Source organism: Pezoporus flaviventris, unplaced genomic scaffold (genome assembly GCF_033815535.1).
Source record: "Pezoporus flaviventris isolate CSIRO_AGI_PZ_B2104156 unplaced genomic scaffold, CSIRO_AGI_Pfla_v1 ptg000093l, whole genome shotgun sequence".
NCBI lineage: Eukaryota > Metazoa > Chordata > Aves > Psittaciformes > Psittacidae > Pezoporus > Pezoporus flaviventris.
The window spans coordinates 1,973,541-2,000,332 of record NW_026892641.1 but is presented as its reverse complement, the minus strand read 5'-3'; the positions used below and the strand labels follow the sequence as shown (position 1 = coordinate 2,000,332).

Sequence of the window (26,792 nt, the reverse complement as noted above, 5' to 3'; positions counted from 1 at the left end):
TGTTCCAATTGTGGTAGCTGTGATTCAGATCTAGTCAGTGGGCAAGTTGCCATGAAACTGGGGAAGAGCCTTACTTGTACCAAATAAGCTTCAATTATTGCCAGCAGTAAAGGCTCTTAATCTGTTCACTCATTAGTTATCAATCTGTGTGCTTGTATGGTCTCCCCATTGGAGTGCCTTAGCACCTAATCCTTAATTAAAAGTCACTATCTGATTAGTGCAGAGCAATTGAGACTGTGTACTTGGGTTTTGGCCTAAATTTGTGGTTTAACTTAAGGATGTTGGAGCTAAATTTGTACTTGTGTTTGGAAGTAAAAGGAAAGTGGGTCAGATACACCTCTAAAACGTGAACATGCGGGACTGTTTTGCCACGTTCCAGCTCCAGACCTGACTAGATATCCCCATGTTTGTATATAGTAAATGCAGAACAAAATTCACAGCTATCTTCCAAATCAAATTCATCCTGTTAGTATTGTGGATGGTATGTGATCGCTGGAGGTGACTGGCACACCAGACAGTCAAACGCCTGGATATTACTGTGGACACACTGAAGATAAGCCAACAGCACATGCTTTTTGCATGTCTAACAGTCCACTCTGACAGAAAGGAGAAGTTTTGGTTGTTGTGGGTGAAAGACATAACTGTGCAGCTCTCATTTTCCTGGATTTGCTGGTACTTAACCAGAATTGAACTTCCTTCTTGTCCAGAGTCCTCGCAGTGGCTTGAAGGAGCGGGTTTATCCAGATGAGAGCCCAGAAAAGGCTGAGGTTCAAGATACTGTGAGTACAAAACATAAAGTGTCACAACAGCATCTCCTGTAATGGGCCCATTAAAACCTTGCCGGGTTTCTCCACTGTCTAGATGAAGCATGCATAAACTTTGGTTTAGAAATTAAAATGCAATTAAAATTGTGCAGGGAAAGTTAATTAGCTGAGTAAATGTTTATGGAGCTTAAGAGCAGGCACATTTAGAGCTGTGAAACATACCATCAGCAGTAAACCAGCTGGACCTAGAACAGGTAGAGCCGTTGTACATACTTTATTCCTCGAGTCCAGCAGTAAATGATGAAGTCTTTTCTTTAGGATATTTGGTCATTATGAGGCTGGCATTGTCAGTTATGGGCTCAAGATTAGGTAGAAGTGAAACATAGCAGAAAGTGCAGACCTAGCTGAACGCATTATCTTCCTTAGGATGGCTTCTGAAATGTTTTTCCCCTCATCTGCTTGACTTTCGAAAGTCATATTTCTCCATTTGTACTAAGATGGCATTTGTCATATGCCACATGCTTAATGTGCTCATGTCTGTATATGATGCAGTTGGTTTTGAATCATCTGATTTAATCTGTTCCGAGTGCTTGTAACTTGGGAGAAGCATTTGTAAGGGGATCTTGTAACTGCAAAATTGGGCAAGGTTGAGTAAAGACAAATGGATTTCCACTGGGTTTTGGGATCAGTATTTCTAACTTGGTAAAGAAGTTTTACTGTGCCAAGAGTGAAATCACCCTGTACATTCTTCCTTCCCTTCCCTGCCCTTCTTTTCCCTTGATTCTGACTCACCACAGGATTCCCAGTCCAGTGTTGGAAGTCCTTTATCACGAGTGGTGCCTCAGATCATTGGAGCAGAGGATGATGACTTTGACACTGAACAGGAGCAGGTGAGAATGACTTTTAGCCACCCCTTTCCTCCCTCGACCAGAATTATTCATTCAACAGTATGCCATCTTTGATATCTTCTGTTGCTGTCACAGCAATATAGCTGCCATGGCTTTTGACATACTTATGTGGAGTTATTTTAGCTGTCCTTTGCTCTGGATTATATTTCATTATACAGTACTCAGTGCTTGGGAGCGCTTTCTGGGATGTGAGAATGGCATCACAAAGGGTCTGGAATTGATCAGTTTTAATTAAATGAGGAGCTGAGCTATTGGAACAAAGCTTCTTGGGTTTTCTACCAATGGCTTTCTTGAATAATTGAAATAGTTTCCATGCCTCTCTACAGATTAATGGACAGTGCAGCTGTTTCCAAAACATTGAGCTCCTGAAATCTCGCCCAGCTCACCTGGCTGTTCTTCTGCATCATGTGGTGTCCCAGTTTGACCCTGCAGCATTGGTAAGATGATCTGGAATTGCTGTCCTGGCCCAAATTGGTAATCTCAACCAGTTTATCAGGATTTCCTTATTCTTATATAGCATTGTCAGTGACATGGCTGTATCGGCAAGGAGAGAAATGCAGATCCTGTGCGGGCCTGAGAGTATTTCAGATAAATGAAGAGAAGCATGAAAAGAGCCTCCCTTACATTCAGTTGTTTACAAATAAGGATTTAGCTCTTGAAAGCATTTAATTGTACCCTGAGGAGGTGGGATCAGTTTTCTATGGGGAAGGTCTGATCCCTTTTCCTCTCTCTTCCTGCCCACCCTCACCCTTCCCTTCTCTGCTGATTACCAGGGCAGCCAAGCTGGGGTTACCTGAGCCACCCAGATGGCTCAAAATAGTTAGGAAGAGTTTCAACCCACCAGCACTGAATTCCTTGAAATACTTGAACAAAAACTAGAGTTAGAGGTGTTAGAAGAGTTCTCGTGGTATTGCTTAATAATTTCTTCCCTTCTGTTACCCGCAGTTGTGCTACCTTTACACAGACTTGTACAAGCAGACCAACTCCAAAGAGACTCGGCGTGTCTTCCTTGAGTTTTACCAGTTCTTCTTGGACCGAGCTGCAGTATGTTCCAGTCATTTCTTTCACTTTCAAGTTTATCTAGCAAGTTGACTTTTCCCCCTCTCCACTCTCCTGAACTGGAAAAAACTAAGGAGTTATTTAAGTCCTCCAAAATAAGAAGGTTTTCTTGTTTAGATGTTGCCAGTGAATGTGGCAAATTACAGCCATAGGTGCCTGGTAACTCAGTAAATCACAGGGAGTGTGTTGTCTGGTAGAAGAAACAGGTTTTTAATACCTAAGCAAGCTCTAGCTGTTATACATTGTCTTTTAGTTAATAATTGCTGCATATATTGATGTAGCTATTACAAGGATTGGGAAATCTTGTGTATCTGTTGGAAAATCTGAGAAACTTCTATGCTGTCTTAAATTGGTCTACCAGATAGTGTAGCAGAGGCTAGAACCATGTCTTTAGGTGAAATAATCCTTCTGTAATATAATATATATTCAAAATGGGAGTCTTCCCCCTTTATACCATCAGGTGTTCAGGTTGAGTGACTTGAGCTTGTGAGGCGATTTTCTTGTGTGTTTTGTACTGTGTGTTTTATTGGGGTGGTGTTTGCTCTGTCTGTTCTCCCAGCTGATCTTTTCCTTTGCAGAACCTGAAAGTTCCAGTTCCAGATGAAATCTCCTTAGAACTAGGTAGGGGTGCTCTTGCCTTGGTTATCTCTTCCTGTGTTTCTTCTGTCTGAGGCAGTCCAAGAGAATAATCTATTATCTGTTCTGATTTACAGACAGAAGAAGGCCAGAACTCCTTCCTGAAGAGCTTCATCGTCAGTTTATACAAACTATGCAGGATAAAGTCTGTCCAGAAGTTCAGAGGAATCTGGAAGATTTCAGGTAACAGCAGTTATCCATGTAGATTTCGTTTAATTCATGCTTGCCTTCAGTCAGCATGTTCTGTATAGGGCAAGTCCAAACTCAAGGGACATAGTAATTCATCTTGGACTGAATAAATAGGAAGATGCCACTGGAGAGGGCCTCCAGGGTCACCCTGTGACCAATTCTTGAATGGTTTTTGACACTGTGTTCAAAGTAATTGCAAGATCAGTTTTAGAGCTTTGATTCTTCATTCCTTGAGGCTGTTTGAGGCAATTTCAGAACATTGTTTCTCTAGGTGAGATGATATAAATCCTTTGTACCAGTTTTGTTTGCTGTCAGCTTTTATCTTCCTTATTATTTTTCCCCCTTTATTTTCCTTTTTCCCTTCTCTCTCCTCTTTGGGCACAGAAGACTTCACTTCAGAAGGTTGTCATGGGCATATAGTAGAATTTGATAATTAGTATGCCCTTTCATCTGGAGTTGTAAGAGCTCAGTGCCAACATGAGACATTAGACCAAGACACGTGTTCATTTATACCTAAAAATGTCTCATTTCAAGCATATGCTTCAAATACACAACCTGGGATGCTGCAAAAAGAGTAACTACTTTTTCTTGACCCGTGCAGTAGCTGCCTCTCTTGATAAATACCATACAACATAGTTTCTCCAAAGGCCATCTTAGCTAAGTTTTACAGTGAGCACAAATGTTACGAGGAAATGTCAGGACTTCAACGTTTTTGTACAGAAACCAATAATGAAACCTGTTTGACATTCAGAATGTCAGGAGGTTGCTTTTCCTTGTTACAGGTCAGTACTCAAGTTCAAGTGGTGCTTCCCTCTCCTCATTTTTCAGGCAGAAACGTAGTATGGGATTGACCCTGGCAGAAGGAGAGCTAACCAAGCTGGATTCAGAGAGAGTTCGTGACCGGATTGCAATGGAGAAGGAAAGAGCATGTGCAGAACAGATTATTGCTAAAATTGAGGAAGTCTTGTGAGTAACAGCAGGTTTAATTGTGGGGGTAGAAAAGATTCTACCCTGAACCTAAAAACAGTAAAGGAATTAGGTAATAGAAGCAACTTGGTGTCACTGCATTCATATTGTTTCCCCTGTTTGCTATCAATGTATGTTTGAGTGATGATAGCCAAATGTAAGCTAATATTTAGGTAAATTAGGTATGTTTTCAAGGACGCTGCTGTTCAAATAGCAGAGGTAATGTTGTCATTGTGACCTTCTGCATTACTAGATCAGAGTCCCTTTCAGAGCCCATGTTTTACTTCTAATGTAAGCTGAATGAGCCTTCCTTCCCCATACCAGCGCCTGGGACTTGTTGACATTCGAAAGGATGCTTTGAACAGAGCAGCTGATGCTTTGGGTGGGTGTGAATGGGTGTTAATTGGTTTTTGAGTTTCGTTTTTAAAGTCTTTCTTGTTTTTAGGATGACATCTCAGCCTTTGGAAGAAGACAAGAGGTAATAGAGCTTGCATAAGAACCCACCCCACTGCTGGCTCTGTGTTCTGCTGAGCAGCATAAGACAGCCCTCTGCTGGCTATAGCCACAAACTCTTCTTTCTAAATCGCCTGGCATAATTCACTGGAACTCAGAGCATCAACCTCTTGCTCTCAAACTCTTCTGATTCTGAAGTTTGTCGCCTTTGTTTCAGATCTGTCACTGAGAGTTTGTGTTTCTTTTGGTTTTGCCTTGTAGCTGTTTCAGTCTGGTCTGTGTATGTGCCTTGTCTTGTTCAGTTTGTATACAAACTGGGTAGCTTTTACTCTACTCTTTACATCAGCCATACCTTTTACTGTTACTAAGTTTGAAAAATAACTCAAAACTATAATATGAATGCAAGTATGTATTTGGTATATCATTTTAAGACCTTCTGTGTACTGCTCAAAATTAATTTACCTCCTAGGCTTATATACTCCATCTTTTGCTTACAAGAGGAACAAATGCTGGTATTAGCTGAGTCTTTTCCATTGTCTGTAATAGTTTGTTTCATATTAAAACCCCCAAAACTTGGCAACTTCTTTTAATCTAGAAATAGTTAATTTCTCAACACAAAGTTTGCATTTGACATTTCTCCTTATTCTCCATCTTCTTTGTTTTTTATGTATTGGGCAGTTCCACAATGCAGTATGTGATTCTTACGTACATGAAACACCTGGGAGTCAAAGTTAAAGAACCTCGGAACCTGGAGCAGAAGCGTGGCCGTATTGGTTTCTTGCCAAAGATCAAGGTAGTAGTGTTGTGACCAGAGTGCATTTGTTTAAAGCTGTCCAGCTTGTGTGCTTTGTTGGATTTCAGGATCCACTTCTGCATGACACATCGGAAGTTGGTATGATTTTACAGTCTTCATTGCAGCATCAAGAGGATCTGGGGTTACTGAGCTGCACAGAAAACCTAAGAGCTGAAATTGGGCGCTACATCTGTTTTCAGACACGTGAATTAGAAAGGAGTTGTCTTCTTTCTTCGGTTACCTGTAGGCCTAAATTCTAGCTGCTTGTTTTTCACATTCCTAGCCCTGTTAAAACTTGGGGTGAGAAATGTTTCTTAGAATTGATACAACCTTGAATCAGATGAGTATCTATCTCATTAACGCTAATCTGGCTGTTGGCCTGTCTGCTTTAGTTTTCTTCTTAAGAAACTTGCCCAAAACCTCATGCTTCACAATGCAGGAAAGCTGCTCTTCCTGCCACCCACGCTTTCCAGTTATATAATGAATGTTGCCACTAAAACTCCATCTCTGTGGGTGTATTCAGTTGTCTCCCACAATTATGGGGGTGTCTGTGGTCACAGTAGCTACTTATTTTCACCAGCATTCCAGCTTCTTTGGTAATGTTAAGATTGCCACAAGCAGTTCTGCACTGACAGTGCTAAAAGGTTAGTTCAGGCATTCACAACCTTTCTGAACTGGTAAGATATGTTGCACTTCTGTCTCCCAGATAGGAGTCTGTATGCTTACAGAGGCTTGGAGCCACAAGATGCTGTGCCCTAGAGAAACAAGGCGATAGTGATCGCTCTGAATTAGTCTCGTACCCTAGGGAGGAGAGTGGGTCCTGCTAAGTTAAAAGCAGGGTGTATGTTTTTGCTTATAACAGATGTATCTCTTCAGGTACTGTGGCTCCCTGCTGCTAACCATGTTAAGCCATTCATAGTGTGTCCATAGGCTGTCTTTGCCTCTGATGCTGCAGGATGTTGACCTCGCAATAACTTACTAGAAATAAAACTCTCTTGTACCAAACTCCTGCTGTTTTAAAGAATTAGTCACTATCTCAGTAAATAACTGCATTTGAAGAAATGAGTGAACTGTTGGCTTTGTTTTTCTGCAGCAAAGTATCAAGAAAGAGAAAGAAGGAGAGGAAAAAGGAAAGAGAAGAGGCTTTCCTAATATTCTGGGCCCACCAAGGAGACCGAGTCGACATGATAGCAGTGCAAGTATGTAAAACAAGCAAATATATGTTCCTAAATATTAATCTGAAAGCCAGATAAAGTCTCTGCTGTTTTAATAATCCATGCTAAGAGGACTTAGTAAACATTTTGGTTGTAAACATGTTTTTGAAGGCTAATTTTGTCCTGAAATGCTGCTTCTCCTCATCACTGAAAACAGGTAAAAGCTTTCAGTGGTGTAATGGCTCTGTGTTTGTTCAGTTGGCAGAGCCATGGAAATGCAAAAGCCCCGCCATCTAAAGCATGTACCTCCAGCATCTTCAGTTAGCCCAGAGCCACCAGATTCCAGCAAGCTGCGCCAGAGTGGGTCCTCCAGTGAAGGAGCAGATGGGCCGTACCCACCTGCCAACCCAATGTCTCCTTTGGCAATGGGTCCCTTTTCCTCTCCAGAGGGAAGCAAGGACAGTGAAACAGGTAGGATGTTACTAGCAAAGAGGAGTGATTCAAGATTGTGTTGTGAACAGGATATACAAAGCACAGTTCTGCTCACAGAAGCATAGAATGGGTAGGGTTGGAAAGGACCTTGACTGATGCAACAAACTTGGCAAATCAGGGAACAATTTTATATCATTAAAAATGATCTTCTTTACCTCAGTCATCTTTTCTGGCATATTCTCTGGCTCAAATCAGGAAATGTTATCAAGGCCAGAAATCGTTGCCAGATGGATCCTCTTAACTGTGGCATCAGATCATCTAACAGGAAAAGAACACAGTCTGAGGTGCCTTGTTCTCATAAGCACAAGTCAGTGTCATCTGGAATCACCCAGGAGTTCAATTCTTCCAGCTCTAACCTGAAATGAGGCTGGGAATCCAAAGGCTATGAAGAGGCCGTGAAGTTCTCCAATATGCTCTATTTTCTTGACATTTTGTACTTGCTTTCTATTTAGGTTTGAAGCAGACTGGAGAAGCTCCACCTGCTATTGACTGTATGGAAGGCACACCCCGCACACCTAATAATACCTTTGAATTTCCATCTCCTTTGGAAAACTTGCAGGAGGAGGAGGGAGAATCAGAGAGGTAACTGTGCTACTCTGGTTGCTTGAGCCTTGGATGAGAGTTGGTGTGACAATGGCTGCTGAAGCTTAGTCCAGTCGTTTGTGTTAAACATCACTGGTAGAAGTAGGCAATAGTGGTCTATGTCTGCTACTACAGTAGTACTAGACAGCTATGTATCAGGGTGAAGTTGACAGATGGACAGCGTGTTCTACTTAGGAAGTTATGCCTTTACTCTGAAATGATACGAAACGTCTGAGTGGGGTGCAATTCTTGCATAAGCTTCCCTAATAATGTCTTTTGTTCTTTGCAGAATGGTTGACATGGGAACACCAAAGCCTTTTCGCAAGTGAGTGTGCTTACAGATGTTCAGACTTCACTGAGTTTGTTTAGATGGTAATAGGTTATAAGGTAGAATGCAGTAGTGTTCATTGTTCTGAGCCAGTGCAGTTTTCTGCATGATCATTCCATTTCCTCAATAATGCATATATGAAATGAGACACTGACATCCATATATAGGACAGGTGGAGTGAATCATACACAGATAAGCCCCGTGATCTATGAGTGAACTGTTGTGATTGTTGTATCTGCTGATTTGAATTGATGGATTAAGGAGCTGAGATTTCCATGTTTTCTTTTTAAACCTGTGTATTGCTGTTAGCTCTGTATCTGCAGTTAGATGGATGAAAGAAACCGTATCCTATCCTTTCCCCACCTCGATAATTGACTTATTTTATCTGTATCACTGAAACCAGTGCTACGAAAATACTGCCAGAACAGATATTCACTCTTAGTTGTTCTGTAAAGGGCAAAATTAGAAAATATGCCTATAGGTTCAGACATCTGACAGCCTCCAGCTATCGTGGAGGGCATATTCATAATGCTGTACAACTGTTATATACACTTAGGTTTTCCTCTTCTTTCTTCCTTACATCCGTGCCTAAAGTGGGAAGTACTGACGTATTTTTTCATGTTAGGATGGACAGTGTTGGTTTCGCAGATGTACAAAGTGAAGACGAGCTGTATGATTTTGACGTGGACATGGACCCCCCCAACTGGCAGCAACTCGTGAGCCGGGAAGTGTTGATGGGGCTGAAACCCTATGAAATCAAGCGCCAAGAAGTAATTAATGGTGAGATGGCTTTTGATTTTCTCCTAGCTCACCAAGCACAAAGTTGAAACCAGTCCTTTGGGGCTCTGAAGTTCTTAACCTTTGAAACTAGGTCTTTCTTCAGTGACCTGCTCCAAGTGGTAGCCATCTGTTACTTCTGGAAGAGTTCATGTGTGTGAAACTTGGACATGTGACTGAAAAGTATCCTGAGATGAGATTGATCCAGTCCTTAGAGAAGAAATAAACAATATTAAGTGGTTTGACCCTGAAAGGCCAGTTTGCAGTATCATGTTCTGTAAAGGAAAGCAAGAGGCACTGCGTAGACTGTTGGAAAGCACATGATGCAAATGGAAAGCTGCTACCAAACTTTCTCTTCAAAGCTTCATCTGATTCAGGTCTTGCAGTCCTGCAGAGCACTCTTTGTGGCTGTATGAGCTGCTAAGAGCTCACTGTTTGGGGAGAATGATAAGGCACGAACCAGTTGTCTTCTCTGTTCTTCCAAACATGGAAGTATAGCAGAGCGTGGCTCTGTTCTGGAGCAAGATGGATTATGGGCTAGCAAGTATTCATGAGGGAAGGTTTTCAAAGTTCATACTTCTGACTGCTGTTTGCTTCATGTTTGGACCCATGTTTCCACACCTCCTTAAGCAGGTGCTTACACTCCTGCTTTCCTCTCTCCAGAATTGTTTTACACCGAGAGAGCTCACGTCCGTACGCTGAAGGTTCTGCATAATGTCTTCTACCAGCGTGTCACCCGGGAGGGGATCCTGAACTCCAGTGACAAACGGAAGATCTTTTCAAACCTGGAGGACATCCTTGGGCTTCATGGTAATTGCGGCTGAGGTGATAACTAGGTGGTACAGAGCCTTTCAGCTCTGTAGTAGCAGCTGGGATCCTGGCTGCAAATACCTGAGAAATTTAAGCAAGTGACCCTCAAACAAGAGGCAACCTCATAAAACACTTCAGCTGAGAAAGAATGCTACAGCTGTTCCCCTTCCTTTTGCACACAGTTTGTTTTTCCGTTTCTGATTTACAAAGATATCTCGATAAAGAATGCATGTGCCCAGTGTTTCAGATACTTGCCTTTTCTTATCTGTGTGCACAGACTCTCTTGTGCTGATTCAGGCTTTGATAAAAGGAGCAGTGCTTTGATGAATGGTCTTTATGGGTCAACACTGAAAATGTTACAACTGTTGGTGAACAGGATATGAAAACAAACATGGAGAGATTGATGTTTTGCAGGTGGTTTTGAAGGATAGCTCTTCCTAATTGGGTAGCTGAAGGACTAGTCAGAATCAGGTTTGGCTCTGCCACTGAATAGTCACTTGTATCATTTTATGCAGGTGGATTGAAGTGCATTCAACGTTATTCCTGTGTTTTTAGAAGGCAGAGATCCTCAGAAAAGATAAGATTGGGAAGGTTCTTAGGGGCCACTTGATGACAGGGGAGGCAGAAGTGCAAGGGAGTTAGGCAGTGCCTTCTTAGATACTCTGCCAAATGTATTAGGTCGTGGGACACTTTCTTTTTTAAAGTTAATTGAAGTCATTGCAAATCTACTCTTTTCCTAGAATAGCTTCAATTTTAAAATAATTGCTGAAACTCAAGCAAACTATTGGAGCAGTATTAATAAAATTGACTTCTTTTGTTTTTAAGTTGCATTGAATGATCAGATGAAAGCCATCCGAAAAAGGAACGAGACATCTGTTATTGGCCAAATTGGGGAAGACTTGCTTTCCTGGGTAAAATACTTTATTGCTTTTTTTCTACTTGAAAATAATGTTTCCTAGAATGGCAACCAGAGCCAGAGGTTAGTTGTAATATATATATTAACTGGGAAGGTTATTCCCAATTAATAGGAACTAAAGGCCTTAGAGCTGTCATTTCTATGGAGCCATCACTGGACTAGAGAATGAGGGTTGAACAAAAGCAGGAAGAACTTGCAGGGTTGTCATTTGACTCGAGACAAGGGTAATTTAAGGAAGAACAAATAATTTCCCTGTGCTGTGTGGGTAGAGTAGAAAGGTAATTTTGGAGACATAAAGGTGAGAGTAGGATTTGGAAGAATGTAATGACACAATTTATTTCTGTAACACTGAGATTTAAGTCTTGTGTTGCCTGTGGTGCAATTAAAGGATAGGTAAAAATACCTGTTTCCAATCCTGGAATTCATATAGCTGAACCTTTTCTGGTTTCTTTTATGAGCTCCAAATGACAGGAGCAGGAGTGATGTAGACCGTTTAGGAAAAGCAAATTCTCTCTTGGGAATCTCCCAGTTTGCTGTTTGTTTTCAAGCCGACTTAATTTAGGATTGAAGATTGATTTGCTTATTCTTTTGAGCTTTTCATGCCGAAGTCTCTTGTGGTGGTTTTTTATATCCCACTGTTTGTCTAGTATTCCAGAAAAAAAGAAGGGAAGAAAATGAAAATCAGATGTGGCTGGTAAAGAAACGCCTCCAACCCTTTCAGTTCTTCTGCGTGTTAGGGAAAAGCAAGAAACTACTTGCTGGAGCAAGCTAGACCTTAAGCTAATAGTTATGTGCCCTTGCATGATGTTCTGGCCAAGTGGATAAAACAAAAAGCCACATTCTCTAGAGAGTTTTCAGGACTTACTACTCTCCATCACAGTCTGGGTAGCAGAAGGGGAAGAGTTGCAGTTTCAGTAACAGATGAACCATCTGTTACCTGCAGCACATTTCTCAGTCCTGCTTATGGCTATCGCTTCCCCTAGCCATGGTTTTGTAATACTTTTCGTTTAGGAAATAAGAGGATTTGTTATATTCTGGTTTTTAAACATAGGTGGCCCAGAGAGACAAGATGACCTTTGGTGCCCAATTCTCTGTTAAATACTTGTCATTCATCTGAGTGCCGTTTTCGCTGCTCTCCTTAAGGCTTACAGTGGAGACGTGGCCCTGTATTCTCCCTCTAACTCAGCAGTGCATTGGTGGAAAGGTTTGGATGTGCTAGAGCTGGGGACAGGAGAACTGTAGAGTTCGAGGCGTCAAGGGGTTCCTCAATACATTAGGAAGGCAAGGCCTTAGAACCAGGATGGAAATTACTTCTCATGGCTTGCCAGCAATTCCTTTCTTCCCTGGCAAGACCAGTTGTGCTACGTGGCTAAATGTCTGTTGAATGCGGCACATGCTGAACTCGAGTCTGTCTAAATTTGGCTTTCTTTGCTTTCTGGCACAGTTTAGTGGACCAGCAGAGGAGAAGCTGAAACTTGCAACTGCCACTTTCTGCAGTAACCAGCCCTTTGCTCTGGAGGTCATCAAATCACGCCAGAAGAAGGACTCTCGCTTCCAGACCTTTGTGCAGGTGAATTGAATGCAAGGGTTTTGAGTTGCCTGAGGATGTGGCTGGTGGCCAGCGTAGCATAATGAATGGCTGTAGATAAAGTTGTTATAATTAATGACATCATGTCTGACATTGTCTTCAGATTGGGATCATTTCCAGTACTGTATTTATCTCTGCTAATCATTTCTGGAGGGAGGAGCCTTTCATTCTGGGGAACACAGAGTGTCCTGATAGGGTGCAGGGAAGCACATGCTGTCCCAGGCAGGAGATGGCATCTCACTTGAGGTAGCTGTTTCCTAAGGATGTATAATCTGTGGGAAAACTGCTCATTTTAGTGCAATTTTCATGCATGTCACGGGCAGAAGGCAGATGATATGCACCTATTCTGCCTGCCAGGAAAGGGGCTTGAATACATGTGGCATTTGGAGGAGAGAACGTTATCTTCATTACCACAAGCTGTGAAAACTGGTAATACAAGGGTTGAGGTTACATTGAAAAATGTACTGGAGTTTTGCTATAGTGTGAAAGCCTACACTGATGTCTTCCCTGTATGGTGGTGATTGAGATTGATTGGAGATGGTACCAGGCCCCTGTGAAGTAATGAGGGAAGGAAGCTGCTGCTTTTGTAATGAGCCTTTCTTATATGTAATTGCACATGGAGAGGGGATGTGTTGTCTGAATGATAGATCTTGGCATTTCTTGTATTTAATTACTGGAAAGTGAAGTAATAGATGTTTATGTGATGAATGGATGTTACATGTTCAGGTAATTACGGCCTTAATAAAAATGACAAATGCAGATATTGTGCTGTTTAAATTTAGGATGCTGAGAGTAATCCCCTGTGTCGACGGTTGCAGCTGAAGGATATTATTCCCACAGAGATGCAGAGGTTGACTAAGTACCCCCTTCTGCTGGATAACATTGCTAAGTACACAGGTAAAACCTTTCCTCTAGGGTTCGTGCATGCATCTCAGCAGGTTTTCTAGACAAATATGATTTCAAAGAATATCATAGAATCCCAGACTGCTTTGGGTTGAAGGGATCTTAAAGCTCATCCAGTTCCAACCCCCTGCCACAGGCAGAGACGCCTTCCACTAGAGCAGGTTGCTCCAAACCCCATCCAACCGGTAGGGTTGCAATACAGTAATGGAAATGTAGTTTCAAAATGTCAGAGGAGGGGAATGCTGAAGTTTGAAGAGAAACCAAACCATTCTGCTAGGAAAGTTACTGGCAAAACAACTTGATTTGCTATTAATTTTTGAAGAAGGAAACCCTGAGTTTCCGACTGTCTCCTCTCCACACTCCAGTTCCTAGCCTGTTCTAGTGTTACACTATTAGGGCTGTTAATGGTTTTTAATGATTACAAGAACCAAATGAAAGTGAAGAAACATTTTCTCTGCTGTAGAAGAGCATGTGACAATGTCAGTGGCTGGAATTAGATTCAGAAGAAAAAGAAATGGAGGACAAAAAGAGCGGTTATCATGTAACTCTTCCTTATTACGTGCTCGTAGCAACCAAATCTTTAGGAACTAGCTGAGAGGCATAGTTGCATTTGTGCTATTGTTTTGAATAGTCATTAGCATGCCTGTTCTTCCTGTGCTTTTCTAGATCTATTTAACTCATTTCAGGAGTCTTAATGGAAATAACTAGAAAGAATTCAATCACTGCAGATGATAATGTATTTGTTTCAATAAATTGGTTTTCAATAATAAATATGCTCTGATAAACATTTTTCCTGAATTCGGGACGTTAAGATGGCTAAATCAAACTATTAAGAGAAAACACATTGAAGTGAATTCTAATTTCCATGTAGGTGCATTGGAGAGAGAAAAAGAATAAGATGTTCAATAATGTAAATCTTTAATCATCCATTACAAACATAAAAATGTGAAAAATGAGGAATCTAATAAAAACCTATCAAGTTATTCCGTTGCTTAAACAAGCTTGACTAGACATAGGGCATACTTCTGAGCAAGAAATTAAAGAAAAGAAAAGCATTATAGAACCTAAGCAAAACTCCTGTACTGTTAAGGCTTATGGCAAATCAACATATTTCTTTAAGGAGAGAATAAAAGCAGGTAAGGCAGAACAAATTGATTGTTCTTCTTTAAGGTCAATAATGTCAACTAAGAATTCGAAGCAGACTGAACTTGGAAAGCAGTGCTTTCCTACACAACAGACACCAAGAGGATGTTAACGTAGCCCTCCTTCCTCATCTGCTGCATCTCTAAATCACTGCAGAATGTTTTAATGTTCTTGCAGAAGGTGAAGCCTAGCTAGGATGTGTTACTCTGAAAGATGTTTCAACCATAACAGGAGAAAATATGATTAATACTACCACAAAATAGCTTTTCAGGTTCACTAGCAGATACCTGCCGCAGTGTAATTTCATTACTCATAAAAACTATAGTGCATTTACAAGTTGACTCTAATCATAATTAGGAAAGCATGTGATACTCCATTATCCTTGATGTACTTGTTTATTTGCCTGTTAACTCCATCCTTAATGTGGCATATGGTAGTGAGAATGGATGGGGTTCACCTGTGTCTATCTGTGTATGATCAAGTGATGTTGGTAGGAAAGAGAACTCGTTTGGTCTTGCTGTAAAGGAATAGTGGTTTTTATCTTCAGGCTGCGTAAATGGTACCTTTTTCCAAAGAAGTTAAAATAAATATATTTATTTTGGAATTTAATTCCAATTTAATTGGAAAATGTTACTGGGTAACACATTTTTTGGATGTTTTGCCTTACATTTCTTTTTCTTTCTTCCAAAATAAATGAGTAAGAAGGACTGGGGGAAATGCAGAAGCCAGTGGTCAGTTGCCACATTGTGGGACTTTGGCTACCTGGCTGTGTGTGATCTTAACTATCTACCCCAAGACTCTCTTTGTACCATGGTGGAGTAGTGGTGACCTTTCAGATTCCCCCGAATACTGCTCAAATTGATGTTTGTGGAGTGAATAGTTGCCACAAGCCCCTCAAAAAGGGAAGAGTGACAAGTCCTGTGCTTGTGCAATGGTGCTAAGCAGAGGCCAGTGCCTTGTGCAGGGCAGAATGTATTACCTCCTGTCACAAATCTGTTTATGTCATTTCAGCTTTGAATTGCAGTGCTTTTGTTGGTATGCTATTCTGTGAATTTGAGTTCTTTCTCAAATTTGAGGTCAGCAGACTGCACTGGATTTCTGCCTATTTCAGCCTTTATTGAAAAGCATTCTTTCATTTCCTTTTTCCCTTGCAGAACTGCCTGAAGAGAAAGAGAAGGTGAAGAAAGCAGCAGATCATTGTCGTCAGATCCTTAACCACGTGAACCAGGCTGTCAAAGAGGCTGAGAACAAGCAGGTAGGAGGTGAACGGAGTGAGCATCAAGGCTTGGGGAGAAGAGAGTTGAAGGGCAACAAGCTCTTCAAGACCCCTAGAGTCTCTGTACTAGTGACTTTATATTGCGCCTTAAGATGTTTTGTGGTGCAAGTATTCTTGTGAGAGGAGGAATCCTGGGCGTTTGGGAGTGTGTGGAAGTATTAATGACTGCCTGCATTCTGATGCCAGTGAGTTTGACTAACCAAAGTGACCATCTTCACTGCATTTTCTGCAGCATTTGGAAGATTACCAGCGTCGTCTCGACTTGTCCCCCTTGAAACAGTCTGAGGATCCCATGATGGATGAGTTCAGGGTGAGTGACAGCACTAAACCAATCTCTATGTAAATCATGATTGCAGCCCTGTTGTTCTGTTTGTGGCACTTTCTGCTGTAGTCTTCTGATGTACAATCAAATGGTCTTTGGAGATGAATATTTCTGTACAAAACCTAAACAATTAGTCTCAGAAATCTGAGTTTTGTTACCTGCCTGAATACCTCTGTGAATATAACAACTTGGTTCTGCATATAGCAGTGTTGATGAAGCTTGTAAACTCTCTGAAACAAACCTTAATGGTTCTCAGCCTAATGTACTCTATCACATAAAAGATATCCAATGGACCATAAGTTGTCTTATGGATGTATCTCTCAAATGATTGCAAGCCTTTGTTGTGCTGTTGGAACTAGGGAGGCCTCAGAGAGTCATGAGGTGTTGCAATGCAGTTAGCTTTATAAGAGGAGCTTGTACACAGGCTGATTTGTATGCAGGATCCACAGGTATATCCAAATGAAGTTTTGAGTCCAGTGCTGAAAGCACAGTGTTTGATGGCCCCTCTAAATTCTTGCAGTTACGTTAAAGAAGTGGTTACTTGCTCTCGGCTGCTGTTAAATGGAATGCTCCACATCCTTGGAGCAGGATTTACTGTGTGTCTTGCATAGATTCCCTGTTGTTTGTTTATCACTTGTCTCTCTTCCCCAAAATCAGTAGGTAGCCAAAAAAATTTTATATGAAGACTTTCCTGTAAAACTGTGTCATGGATCCTTCCACAAATAAACCTGCAGGCATTTTAGTTAGGAAATGAAGAACTTGCTGTCAGTTATGAAATCTTGCTGTCATTGATTGTAGACTCTGAGACTTGGAAGGAATGACTTGTGAAAATTGTCACTTCTACTTGCCTGCAGATCTAAATGTCACAAGCACTGAAATGACTGAAGAATCCATTGACATTATAAAGTCCACCAGATCATTGGGATGATTTGTATATCATTTGTAGGCACACTTGACTTGCAAATCGAGTGCTGAAGCCTTAACCAGTTGCAGTACTAGAACTGCTAGCTTCATTGGAAAAACTCCTCCTAGCAGTCAGATAACATCCTGATGCCTTAGTATTTTTGGTAGGAAAATTCTCTACCCTGTGACTCCCAGCATCTGCAAAAGAGCAGTGAAAGAGGAACAGTGATAACGCCTGCCTCTCTCAAGATTTTGGTTTACAAGCATACCCTTCTTCCGATGCCCATTTCTTTTTCCAGGCTGGGTTTAGCTGCTCATCTCCAAGCTGGAGTGCCTATCCTAGCCTTCCCTCTGACGTTTCCATGCTTTACCATTGCGTGCTTCCACAGAAATTCCATAGTGATACTCTTTTTTCTTTTCCCTGGTGACAGAACTTGGATCTCACAAAGAGAAAAATGCTTCATGAAGGACCTCTAACTTGGAAGGTTAATCGTGACAAAACTATCGGTGAGTCCTGTCCCATCAAGTGACTGACTTGGGTTTGTGTGGTTTTGGTGACGAGGAGAGAAAGAGAAAGCATTTCTGCCGTTTCCTGTTATGGTTCTTACTGCCACCTGTAATAATGCCTGTGTGTTGCTCAGAGCTGATTAAATTATTCTTGTCAATTGTGAAATGTGCTGGAGTGTCATTAAGGCCATGCAGGGACACAGCAGTCAGTCATGAGATGATCCAATTCCATCTGTAGCTTTCTGATGTAGTTTTCATGAGGAAAATTTGCAAGCTTTGCCTAGAATGGCATAGCGCTGATTACTGCCTCTGCATGAGTAATCAAAAATGCAGCCTTTTTCTTTCTGCAGGGGTGTGATACGAAACTATGAATTCCTTAACTCATTCTGGGTTCTTTTGCACCCCATGCAGATCTCTACACCCTGCTCCTGGAGGACATTCTGGTGCTGTTGCAGAAACAAGATGATAAACTGGTACTGAAGTGTCACAGTAAAATCTTGGCGTCAACAGCCGACAGCAAACACACCTTCAGTCCTATCATCAAACTGAACACTGTTCTGGTTCGTCAGGTGGCGACAGGTCAGTCTAACCAATTGAGAAAGCACGAGAGGAAGCCAAAAATGAAGAGAAGATCAGTTGAGGATAGGTGGTTTTACCTAGAATTTCAGAGTAGAACATGAGAAAATGTGTAGGCTTAATTCTTGGTTGTCCAACGTCTTACTTTGTATGTATGAGCTGTTTGACTTCTTTGCGTCAGTAATAGGCATGGCTTGAGTTTTAAATAGACTTCTAAATTAAAGTACTCTGATTGTAGTAGATGAAAGGTGCTCTAGAAATTATTAAGAAGGAAAAGAGGAGAATTAAATCTGTTTCAGAATGGTTTGGGCTGTAATGGCTGTTTTCTTTCAGGACTAATAGGCAAATTTCCTGGGTTAGGCAAGATTTGATGTTTGCATATTATCGCATTGGAGGGTTATCTCATTGACTCTTCTTCTATTGCTTCTGGACGGGGGTATTCCCAGTTTTGGGAATTTTAGGAAGCTATGTGGGGCAAGGCATCTAGCTTAATTCTTCCTTCCCTGTGTTGCTTCAGATAACAAAGCTTTCTTCGTCATCTCCATGTCAGAAAATGGCGCTCATATTTATGAACTGGTGGCACAGACTGTGTCAGAAAAGAATGTGTAAGTAATTGGTTCCCTTCCATCTGCTCCTTGATTTGTGGTCCTTGAGAGATCTTTTACATCTGTTTGCCTGCAGTAACGGTGCAGGTGTCTGTGAATTACCTGAGTTCCTTCTCTCAGCATAGCTGGAAATGCAGCTGTGTTGGCCTATGTAGGAAGTATCCAAGGATAGTCTCTCCCAGCTTACAAGAAGCAGGGGGAGGGTATGTGTAAACACGTATGTGTTTAAAAAGCCACCCCGTACATACACTTAGTGCTTCTATTGTTGTTGTTTGCTGTTGTTTGAGGCTCACTCCTGACCCTTTTTTGACTTTAAAAAACCTGTTACTTGCCTTTGCAATTGTGGTCTTATGTGACTGACTGCGAGATAAGTGACTAAAATAATCCTGCATCTGTATCCTGGTGAGGTGAGCATCACACTGTGGTGCTTCACTGGTGGCTGCAAGGTATTGCAGGAATTGAATGTAACAGGATTGAGAAGGAAAGGAAAAATCTATTTCTGTTGTAAGAAGAGCAGTAATAATGTTAGCTGGATTTAAGAGGTGTTAAGCAGACAAGTATTCATTATGCTTCACATTTTGCATGTTTTTATTTGATGCTTCTGCTGCAGATGGCAGGACCTTATAGCTCAGATGGCAGGGACTGTAAAAATGGGGAATACCAGAAGAGTGATTCCATTACCACAGTCAGGACCTGGCGAGTAAGTAAAAGTAGCTGGAGGAGGAAAGGCTGGTTTTTCTTTGTCTGGTACCCGTTCTCCTGCTCAAAGATTGCCAGCCAGAGCATGGATTCTCATGCAGCGATTCAGATCTGTGTGACTAAAAGAACCTGTTCATTCTTTACTCCCTGCAGAGAAGAGCGTGAAGAAGAAGAACAGCAGAAGCTCAAAGAGCAGCATGACATTCCTGCCAGTAGCCTACAAAGTCCAGGTAAAGCTCTGGTCCAGATGAATTATATCAGTAGATTCACGTATGGAGTGCAAATACGCCAAGGTGTACTCCTTGTGGATTGGGATCTCTTGGTAGCTTTGACATTCCTGGAAATAAATGATTTCATTACAAGTCATGTGGAGAAGTGATACCGAGCCTCTTGGAAAACATATCTTTTACTGTTTCTATCTGGTTTATAAATTACTGGTAAAGATTCTTTTTTCCCCCTCAAAAGAATTGGCCTTTTACCAAGCCCATGCTCAAGGACTGTATTTCTCAGTGTTCTCAGAGATTTCTGTGGGAAGCAGAATTTTCTGCAGTTGATCGTCGAATTTGACACAGTTGTTTAACCCGAATCTATGTTTTCTGTTTCCTAGATAAAGATTTGGGCCTCGAATCTCCCTTAATACTGAATGCTCAGTCTTCTTCACTCATCATGTCTGAAAAGTCCAAGGTAGAAAGTCTCCTTGCATCAGAAGGACAGTTTGATAAAGTGCAGCAGGCAGACCTGACACTTAAAGATTCTTCTGCATGCTATGAACACACAACCACCAGTTTATCTTCCGTATCAGAAGGGCAGTGGGCATTGGATGCATTAAGGAACTGTAAGTATCTGTGGGCAGTGTCTGGTTGGGCCGTGGTGTGGAGATGGGCATTGCTAGGTCACCCATCTGAATCAATGGGCTAAAATAAAGCCCATTTCTATTAAATATCGATTCTCTCTGTGCTGTAGATCACAGCATAGCAAACCAAAGTGAATCTGACAGCAGGGAATTCCAAGTCCTGAGTTCATATCCTGCCCTTTCCTTTGGCTTTAATCATCTCATTTTTCTGTGGTTTTCCCATGTATAAAATGATGGTAGTAATGAGTTGTTAATTACTGGCCATGAAGTGCTTTGATGACAAAATTATATTGCAACTTTATGCAGTGCTTTACAGTGCCATTGCTGGATGTTAGAAGACAATGCAGTCAGCCTGTGGGCTTATTTTCATAGCACTGGAGCCTAACAGGAGAGGTTTCATGAGTAGCAGAACATGATTTTGCATGGGTTTTTGTACCATGCAAACATATGGGATATACTTGAGCTTGACAAAGCCTAGGTTCAGATTTTCTGAGGACATGGGATGTGGTTGGATATAATTAGCTCAACACTTGTGTGTGTTGTAAAGAAACTCTCCGGATGGACAGATTCTGTAATAGATTTTGAATCACTTCCTCTGTTCTCTGGCATACCTCCTTTCAGAGGAAGGATGCAGAGCCATGCAACCTACTTGATCAGATCTAGTAGTGCAATCCCTAAATATAACTTCCTAAAATTTGAATGAATTCATTAATCCATGTATCTCCTCTTGGCAGTTCTGAAAGGACACGAAGTCCCTCAGTTATATGTGAAGGGAATAGTCTGTATTGCTTCTCTGTTATTTGCTTTTACCAAAATGCAGAGGCTTCATCTCCTTGGCCCAAATTCTTTTTTCTGTCTCTCTGTACAGCTAAAGAACAGTTCTCTGCTATGTGATAGTTCCCCTCAGATCCTTTGATCCGTTTATGTTTCTCCTTCTTATAGGATTCAAAGTGCTTTTCTAATTCTGAATGCTGTATGAATGTTCTTGGTACTTGTTTTCAGAGACCAGTGCTAAGATAATCTTAGTCTGTGGGGTATGCGAAGACAGTGCCCTAGCATCTCATGACTATTCAGACTTAAAAGAGCAGCCCTCCAACAGCAGCAGAATGTCACTCACATTTTGACAACAGCCTTCCACTTAGATGAGTGACTGTTATGCTGTATGACATCATAGCTTTTCCTGGGTGTTACATGAGCGTTATATGGTGAGAGTGAAGAGTGTACTTGTGCTCTTGACAGCATCGCATTTTTGTTTTCAACAATGTGTCCTTAATACGAAGTGTTGGGTTGGGATAATTTGAGAACTAAAGGAATGTGGGTTGAAGTTCAAACAAGCATAAATTTGCATGAAATTTTAGGGGAAAATGTGTCTTCAGTATCCTTTTTTTTTGATCTGTCATTTCAAAGTTGAGTGGAATATTTTCAATATGTTCATTTCTCCGGTGGGAATCCCCTATTATGGCCACGGTTGGGGGGCTTGGGAAAAACCTGTGCGCTCACCTGCACTCCAGCTCAGTTGCTGGGTAATCTCAGTAGGTGATTTTTTTTCCCCTAAGCAAGATGGAACTTGTACTGACACGTTTGCTCTCGCTTGTAAAATGTGCAGGAAGGCTTCAGACCTGATACACCTATTTTTATCCCTGTTTTTCCTGCCAAGAGCAATGAGAGGGCTGGCTGCTACGAGATACACCTCTGCGGAAGGGTAGCCTGGTTTAATGACCGTTAGGGAGGTTATGATCTGTGAAGCCTTGTGAACGTTCTCTTTACTTGCAGTGGGCTTGCTGAAACAGTTGTTGGTGCAGCAGCTTGGCTTCTCTGAGAAGGGGACCCTCGAAGACCGGCAGCGCTTTCCCAGGTTTAGGACCGTTTCTCAAGAAGCCCAAACAGAGAGTGGAAACGACCCTGAGAGCAACAAATTCCACCAGCCTGGAGCAGACAGGGAGCTTCCAAGAACCGGAACTAATGAGTCTACAGCTAGTTATGGCCTCCGGACTTCAGCTGAATCGCCAGCTTCAGGAGATGCCATGCAGCTGATAGAGAGAGACCCCAGGTCGAGTAGTAACTTAGCACTAGACCGCATGAGTATGAATCTGGAGATGTCAGCTGCAGAGCTGGAAGGGGTGGGTGCTGATGAAAGCGGGGAGCATTTTTTTGATGCTCGAGAAGCTCACAGTGATGAAAATCCATCTGAAAGTGAATTAATGGAAAGGAAGGAGGAAGAGGACGTGCAAATACGGATCTCAGGTGAGCATATTGAATTCACTCGTAGAGTGACAATGTGTCCGGTTTCAGTATTAGAGACTTCCTCTCTTGCTTATGTGGTATAGGACACTTAAAGTTAACTCTTGGCCCTTGACAGTCATTTTAGCCCTGAAAAGAGCTGTGCAAATATGTACCTAATTAATTCTCTATTTTATGACAGCAGAGGCTGAAATACTGTGGGGTTAATACACTGTGACAGACTGTAATTACAGAGGCACTGGGCACAATGCAAGCTCTTGACTGCAGTTGCCACTGGACCACTTTATCTCTCAAGTGTCTGTTAGGATCTGTATGGAAGACGTGTTCCCTGAAGGCAAAGTACTTCCTTAGTCTGTACACACAGAGTCCTCATGACTCATGCTGTTTCGTAGATACTGTGTTGGCTTCTCCTGATCAAGCTTCAGAAAAGAAACTTAGGGTTTAGCTTTGCACTGTAATTGTCTTGAGATCTCACCCCGGTCTGAAGCTCTTAAAAACTCGTTGTTATTTTGAGTTTAGAAAGCCCTGTGAGTTTTAATCAGCCAGCATGGTGACACTGCACTAAATTGAGGACACAAGTTGAGGTTTATCTCCTGTGCCTGTTGTAGTAGAAGTAGCTGCTAGTGGGTAGATTCTGTGTAACTCCTGGTGTTGAGTTCTCTTATCATAAATACGCTTTTGTTTTCAAATTGGATTCTGTCATCATGAATAAGCCAATCTGTGACTGTCTGAATGCTGCCTTCCAACTCCATATTGAAAACAATTCTTCTTCCCCTGAATTACCGAGCTGTTTTAAATTATTAAAACTGAGCTAGCAACGCAAAGCATCTAATTTATTTGTCGTCTCTTATGCTGTTTACTTTCTTAACTGTGCAGGGACATCAAAATTAGATAGGCCTGGGTTTAATTCAGACTCCACATGGTAGCTTTGCTGGAATACTGTAGAGAAATTTAACATAATCTTGGTGTTAGGCGCAGGTTGTGAAAACATTTCTATCTATAATTGCTTTGTCTTTCAGCATGTCATCAGCAAGCTGAGCTTTCAAGCTAACCGGTCTAAAAGCATCCTCAGTGCCCTAGCTAGCAAGTGGAAATCTAGCAGCCTTGATTTGTCAGGTGCCATTAGTGTAAGTGCAGGTTTTCCAGACATCATAATAGAAACACCCATTTAGGAAAAACAGGAAGGGGGATGATTAGCTCATCTTACCATGTAATTCTCAAGCTGCAGTCCAGAAACCTGCCACAGTCTCTGAAGCCCAATTCAGAACCAAACCAGTCTGGTCTGATATAATCACTATTCTGCTTAGTGTTCACAAATGCATTTGCTTACCCGTTTTGAAATGTCCTTGGAGGTGGGCCTCTCACCACTTATCTTTCTTAAAGCCTGCTTAAGCTGTCTCCTCTAGTTCCATGGTTCTTGGTGATTATTGAGCTGGAGGTGTTAGTAAAAAGCTGTTCTCTTAACAGGAAATTATTTGATCCTCGACGGATACGGAACAGTGCAGGAGAGCTCCACAGATGAGGAGGTCTCATCTCTAGTTCTCCAGTGCACCGCAGGTGGCCATGCCTCTTTGGACTCTGCACAGCAGCAGCCACTTTCCCCCCGGGACACCCAGTCAGATGGAGGAAGCTCCCCCTTTGCTGAGGAGATGATGGCCTCACGCTGGGGAGCAGTGGAAGAGTCCTGCTCATTTGTAGCAAGCCCTCACTTCTCTATAGAGTCGCGTGTGCAGATGATGCAGTATATTCAGAAGATAGAGGATGACCTTGAAAAGTTAAAGGTACGCTGCCTTTCTCTTTGCAGTATTGGGGTTTTCATATTCCTTGGGTTTTGTATCAGTAAAGAGCTTGGAAAAAAGCAGCCATGCCTTTTTTTTGTCTTTGGCTCTTATTTCTGGAGACTGTTAAAGCAGAATCTTGGTGGTGGTTTGTTTGCATTAAGTTGTGGGTTACAAGAGGCAAGTAGTTCCGCTAGAGCTAGCGGGTACATATATTGCTTTGATTTGAACCTAGAGAGATTCCTGAGGGATGGGACAAAACTGATGCAAGTCTGCAGCAGTGGAGCTTTGAAGGGGCCACTGGCCTAAGGAATATGAATTCCTGACATGAAAAGACTTATCAAATCTGTCGCATGCTGCTGCCAATGTCAAATGAAGGTTGCAGTAGACCAATAAGAGTGTTTTCAGCTTTAATGATTTTTTGTATGTGATGGGGATTCTGTATGCATAATAACCATTGCTATAGAAGGTTCATAGCATCCTGATGTATGAAGCATACCAACGTGTTAAGTCAGTAGCTGGCCTTTAATTTAACTGAAATCTGAGAAGAAAGTGGAATATTGCATACAAATAGAAGCCCTGGTAAAGATGTTGACAAAGGATCTGTTGTGGGTCATGGTGCAACATGGGTGATTCCAGTCCACTCACCTGCAGTGAAACTTCTCTTTTCCCATCTGAAGTCCTCTTTGTTCACTTGGTAAATAGAGGAAAAAGCCACTTGAGTTTTGGGGGTTTTTGTTTTCTAGGAGGTTGAGGAAGACTACACCATTCTCCGACGCCAAGGGCTGGCTGGATCAGCCTCCACAGGAGAGCACTCAGGTATGCAACCAGAGTGTCTGTAATTGGTAGCGTATAGCACGTTAGCTTCAGACATTAAACAAAGAGCACAAGGTCAATTGTTAATGTTTATCACACACATGAAGAAGGTTTCACCTACTTCAGCAGCTCTCACAGGGCTGACACCATGCTGATTGCAGGAAAGGTCGGTTGAATCTGTTGAGATTCATGTGCAGAGGAGCTTGTTCCTTCCTCTGAGAAGGTTGGTACAAGCAGTCCCACCCCTGCCTGCCAAAGATCTACATCTCGGGATGCACAGCTTCTCTTTCAAAGAAGCCTGGATTGATGTAAAGTCCCAGAGGAAGATGTCTGCATGTGTAAAATGATTAAAATCTGTCTTCTTCTTTCTCTGGGGTCTCTGTGATGCTGCGTGAAGCGGTTGCCATGGGGCTCTTTAAACTGGCTTTAGGCATCCTAGAGAGGTAATTGCTGGAATTGCTGACAAAGGTCTTAAGGTTAAATGGGTGCGCTGTCTCTCGTATAACACACATTCTCTGCTAGTACTGGTGTTCTAGGCATTCATCTCATTGCATCCCCCCCTCACAACCCTTTTTCTCCCTCCTTTTTTATTTCCTCCTTCAGACAAAAGCTAGTCATGTTTTCAGGCATGGCTGAAGATTGGATGAAGAGCATCAGGACGCAGCACCCGCTGTCTTCCCTGTGGACTCTGAGCCAAGAGGGTTTGGACCATCCAAACGTGAACCATACTCTAGCAAAGTGGGCATGGGGTGCTTTTCCTGTGGGGCATCTGCACTATCTTGTCAGTGAGGGAGTCTATTCTATTCTGCTCCTCTCCTTGCTCGCAGAAATTCATTTTTCAGAACAGAAAAACCAAACCAAATGTACAGAGCTTTGGGTGTAGGATATAAAAATGTATTTAGACATTAAAAGAAGAAGAATCAATGTATTTATTTGACTTCATTCCGTGTATCAAAAGCACATTTTAATTTTTTAATCTGCTTTTTTTTTGTTTGTTCTATTTTAATTGGGTAGTGACAGTTCTAGCCCTCTGCCTACAGTACACCCTGCCTGCCACTGCTCCTGAACCAAAGGTCAGGTCTGAGGGGAGAGGGTGTGCTCATGTGCAAGTGTATCTTCACTGGACTGGACTCTGCACTCTCTGCTGGCAAGCAAGCTGCCATGCGAAGAGCTACTTATGAAGGTGTTAGGATGACTTGTGGCTGGAACTATCTGTATTCACCAATTGCATGGGAACTGCTCATGTCACCAAATGTGTAACAAGAATTTTCCATGCGCTAAATAGCCAGGCACTTCAGATGGGCAGACTTTCTTTATCCCCCTCTCCCATTAGGGGTCTCCTTTGTTGACATGCAAGATTAAACTGGGAGAGGAGAAAGATAGGTTTAATTTTTTCCTTGACTTTGTTGGCTTTGATCATTGTCTCCTTTGTAAAGTGATAAAAATACTTGGACCTGCAGCACTTTTGTAACTCTTCTCTGGATCAAAAAGAATAAACGCAAACCCAGAAGTGTTTCAAAGATATGGGGCAGCTCTGCCCCTGATTCACTACTGAATGAATAAGGGCTGCCATTTGAGTTAGCCACAGGTACTGCTGATTATAGGGCCAGTAAGTTTTAGTACCTGAAAGTATGTCTTGCTGAGGGCTTGGGGTGGGGTTGGGGTTTCTTTCTGGGGGAGTGGGGTTGGGGGTTTGATTTTGGTTGTGGTTGGTTTTTTTTCTTTCCTGAACTGATTTGTGCCAATGTGTTCTCA

General features: G+C 41.9%; 1 protein-coding gene across 3 annotated transcripts in view; it reads left to right on the top strand.

Moving 5' to 3' along the window:
• Positions 1 to 26,547, top strand: part of ARHGEF12 (Rho guanine nucleotide exchange factor 12) — a 70,396-nt gene extending 43,849 nt beyond the window's left edge. For all 3 annotated transcript variants that reach the window (XM_061476076.1, XM_061476075.1, XM_061476077.1), the window contains 30 exons: positions 708 to 779; positions 1,562 to 1,654; positions 1,999 to 2,109; positions 2,618 to 2,716; positions 3,310 to 3,352; positions 3,445 to 3,550; positions 4,385 to 4,522; positions 4,968 to 5,000; positions 5,654 to 5,768; positions 6,862 to 6,967; positions 7,181 to 7,393; positions 7,867 to 7,996; positions 8,286 to 8,321; positions 8,950 to 9,104; positions 9,765 to 9,911; positions 10,737 to 10,822; positions 12,272 to 12,397; positions 13,198 to 13,312; positions 15,616 to 15,716; positions 15,970 to 16,047; positions 17,394 to 17,469; positions 17,881 to 18,048; positions 18,563 to 18,650; positions 19,261 to 19,350; positions 19,503 to 19,579; positions 19,957 to 20,184; positions 21,976 to 22,446; positions 23,911 to 24,224; positions 24,968 to 25,040; positions 25,641 to 26,547. In XM_061476076.1, coding sequence (XP_061332060.1) covers positions 708 to 779; positions 1,562 to 1,654; positions 1,999 to 2,109; positions 2,618 to 2,716; positions 3,310 to 3,352; positions 3,445 to 3,550; positions 4,385 to 4,522; positions 4,968 to 5,000; positions 5,654 to 5,768; positions 6,862 to 6,967; positions 7,181 to 7,393; positions 7,867 to 7,996; positions 8,286 to 8,321; positions 8,950 to 9,104; positions 9,765 to 9,911; positions 10,737 to 10,822; positions 12,272 to 12,397; positions 13,198 to 13,312; positions 15,616 to 15,716; positions 15,970 to 16,047; positions 17,394 to 17,469; positions 17,881 to 18,048; positions 18,563 to 18,650; positions 19,261 to 19,350; positions 19,503 to 19,579; positions 19,957 to 20,184; positions 21,976 to 22,446; positions 23,911 to 24,224; positions 24,968 to 25,040; positions 25,641 to 25,651 — 3,699 coding nt within the window. In that variant the 3' untranslated portion in view covers positions 25,652 to 26,547. The remainder of the gene's footprint in view (positions 1 to 707; positions 780 to 1,561; positions 1,655 to 1,998; positions 2,110 to 2,617; positions 2,717 to 3,309; positions 3,353 to 3,444; positions 3,551 to 4,384; positions 4,523 to 4,967; positions 5,001 to 5,653; positions 5,769 to 6,861; positions 6,968 to 7,180; positions 7,394 to 7,866; positions 7,997 to 8,285; positions 8,322 to 8,949; positions 9,105 to 9,764; positions 9,912 to 10,736; positions 10,823 to 12,271; positions 12,398 to 13,197; positions 13,313 to 15,615; positions 15,717 to 15,969; positions 16,048 to 17,393; positions 17,470 to 17,880; positions 18,049 to 18,562; positions 18,651 to 19,260; positions 19,351 to 19,502; positions 19,580 to 19,956; positions 20,185 to 21,975; positions 22,447 to 23,910; positions 24,225 to 24,967; positions 25,041 to 25,640) is intronic.
• The last annotated feature ends 245 nt before the right edge of the window (positions 26,548 to 26,792 follow it).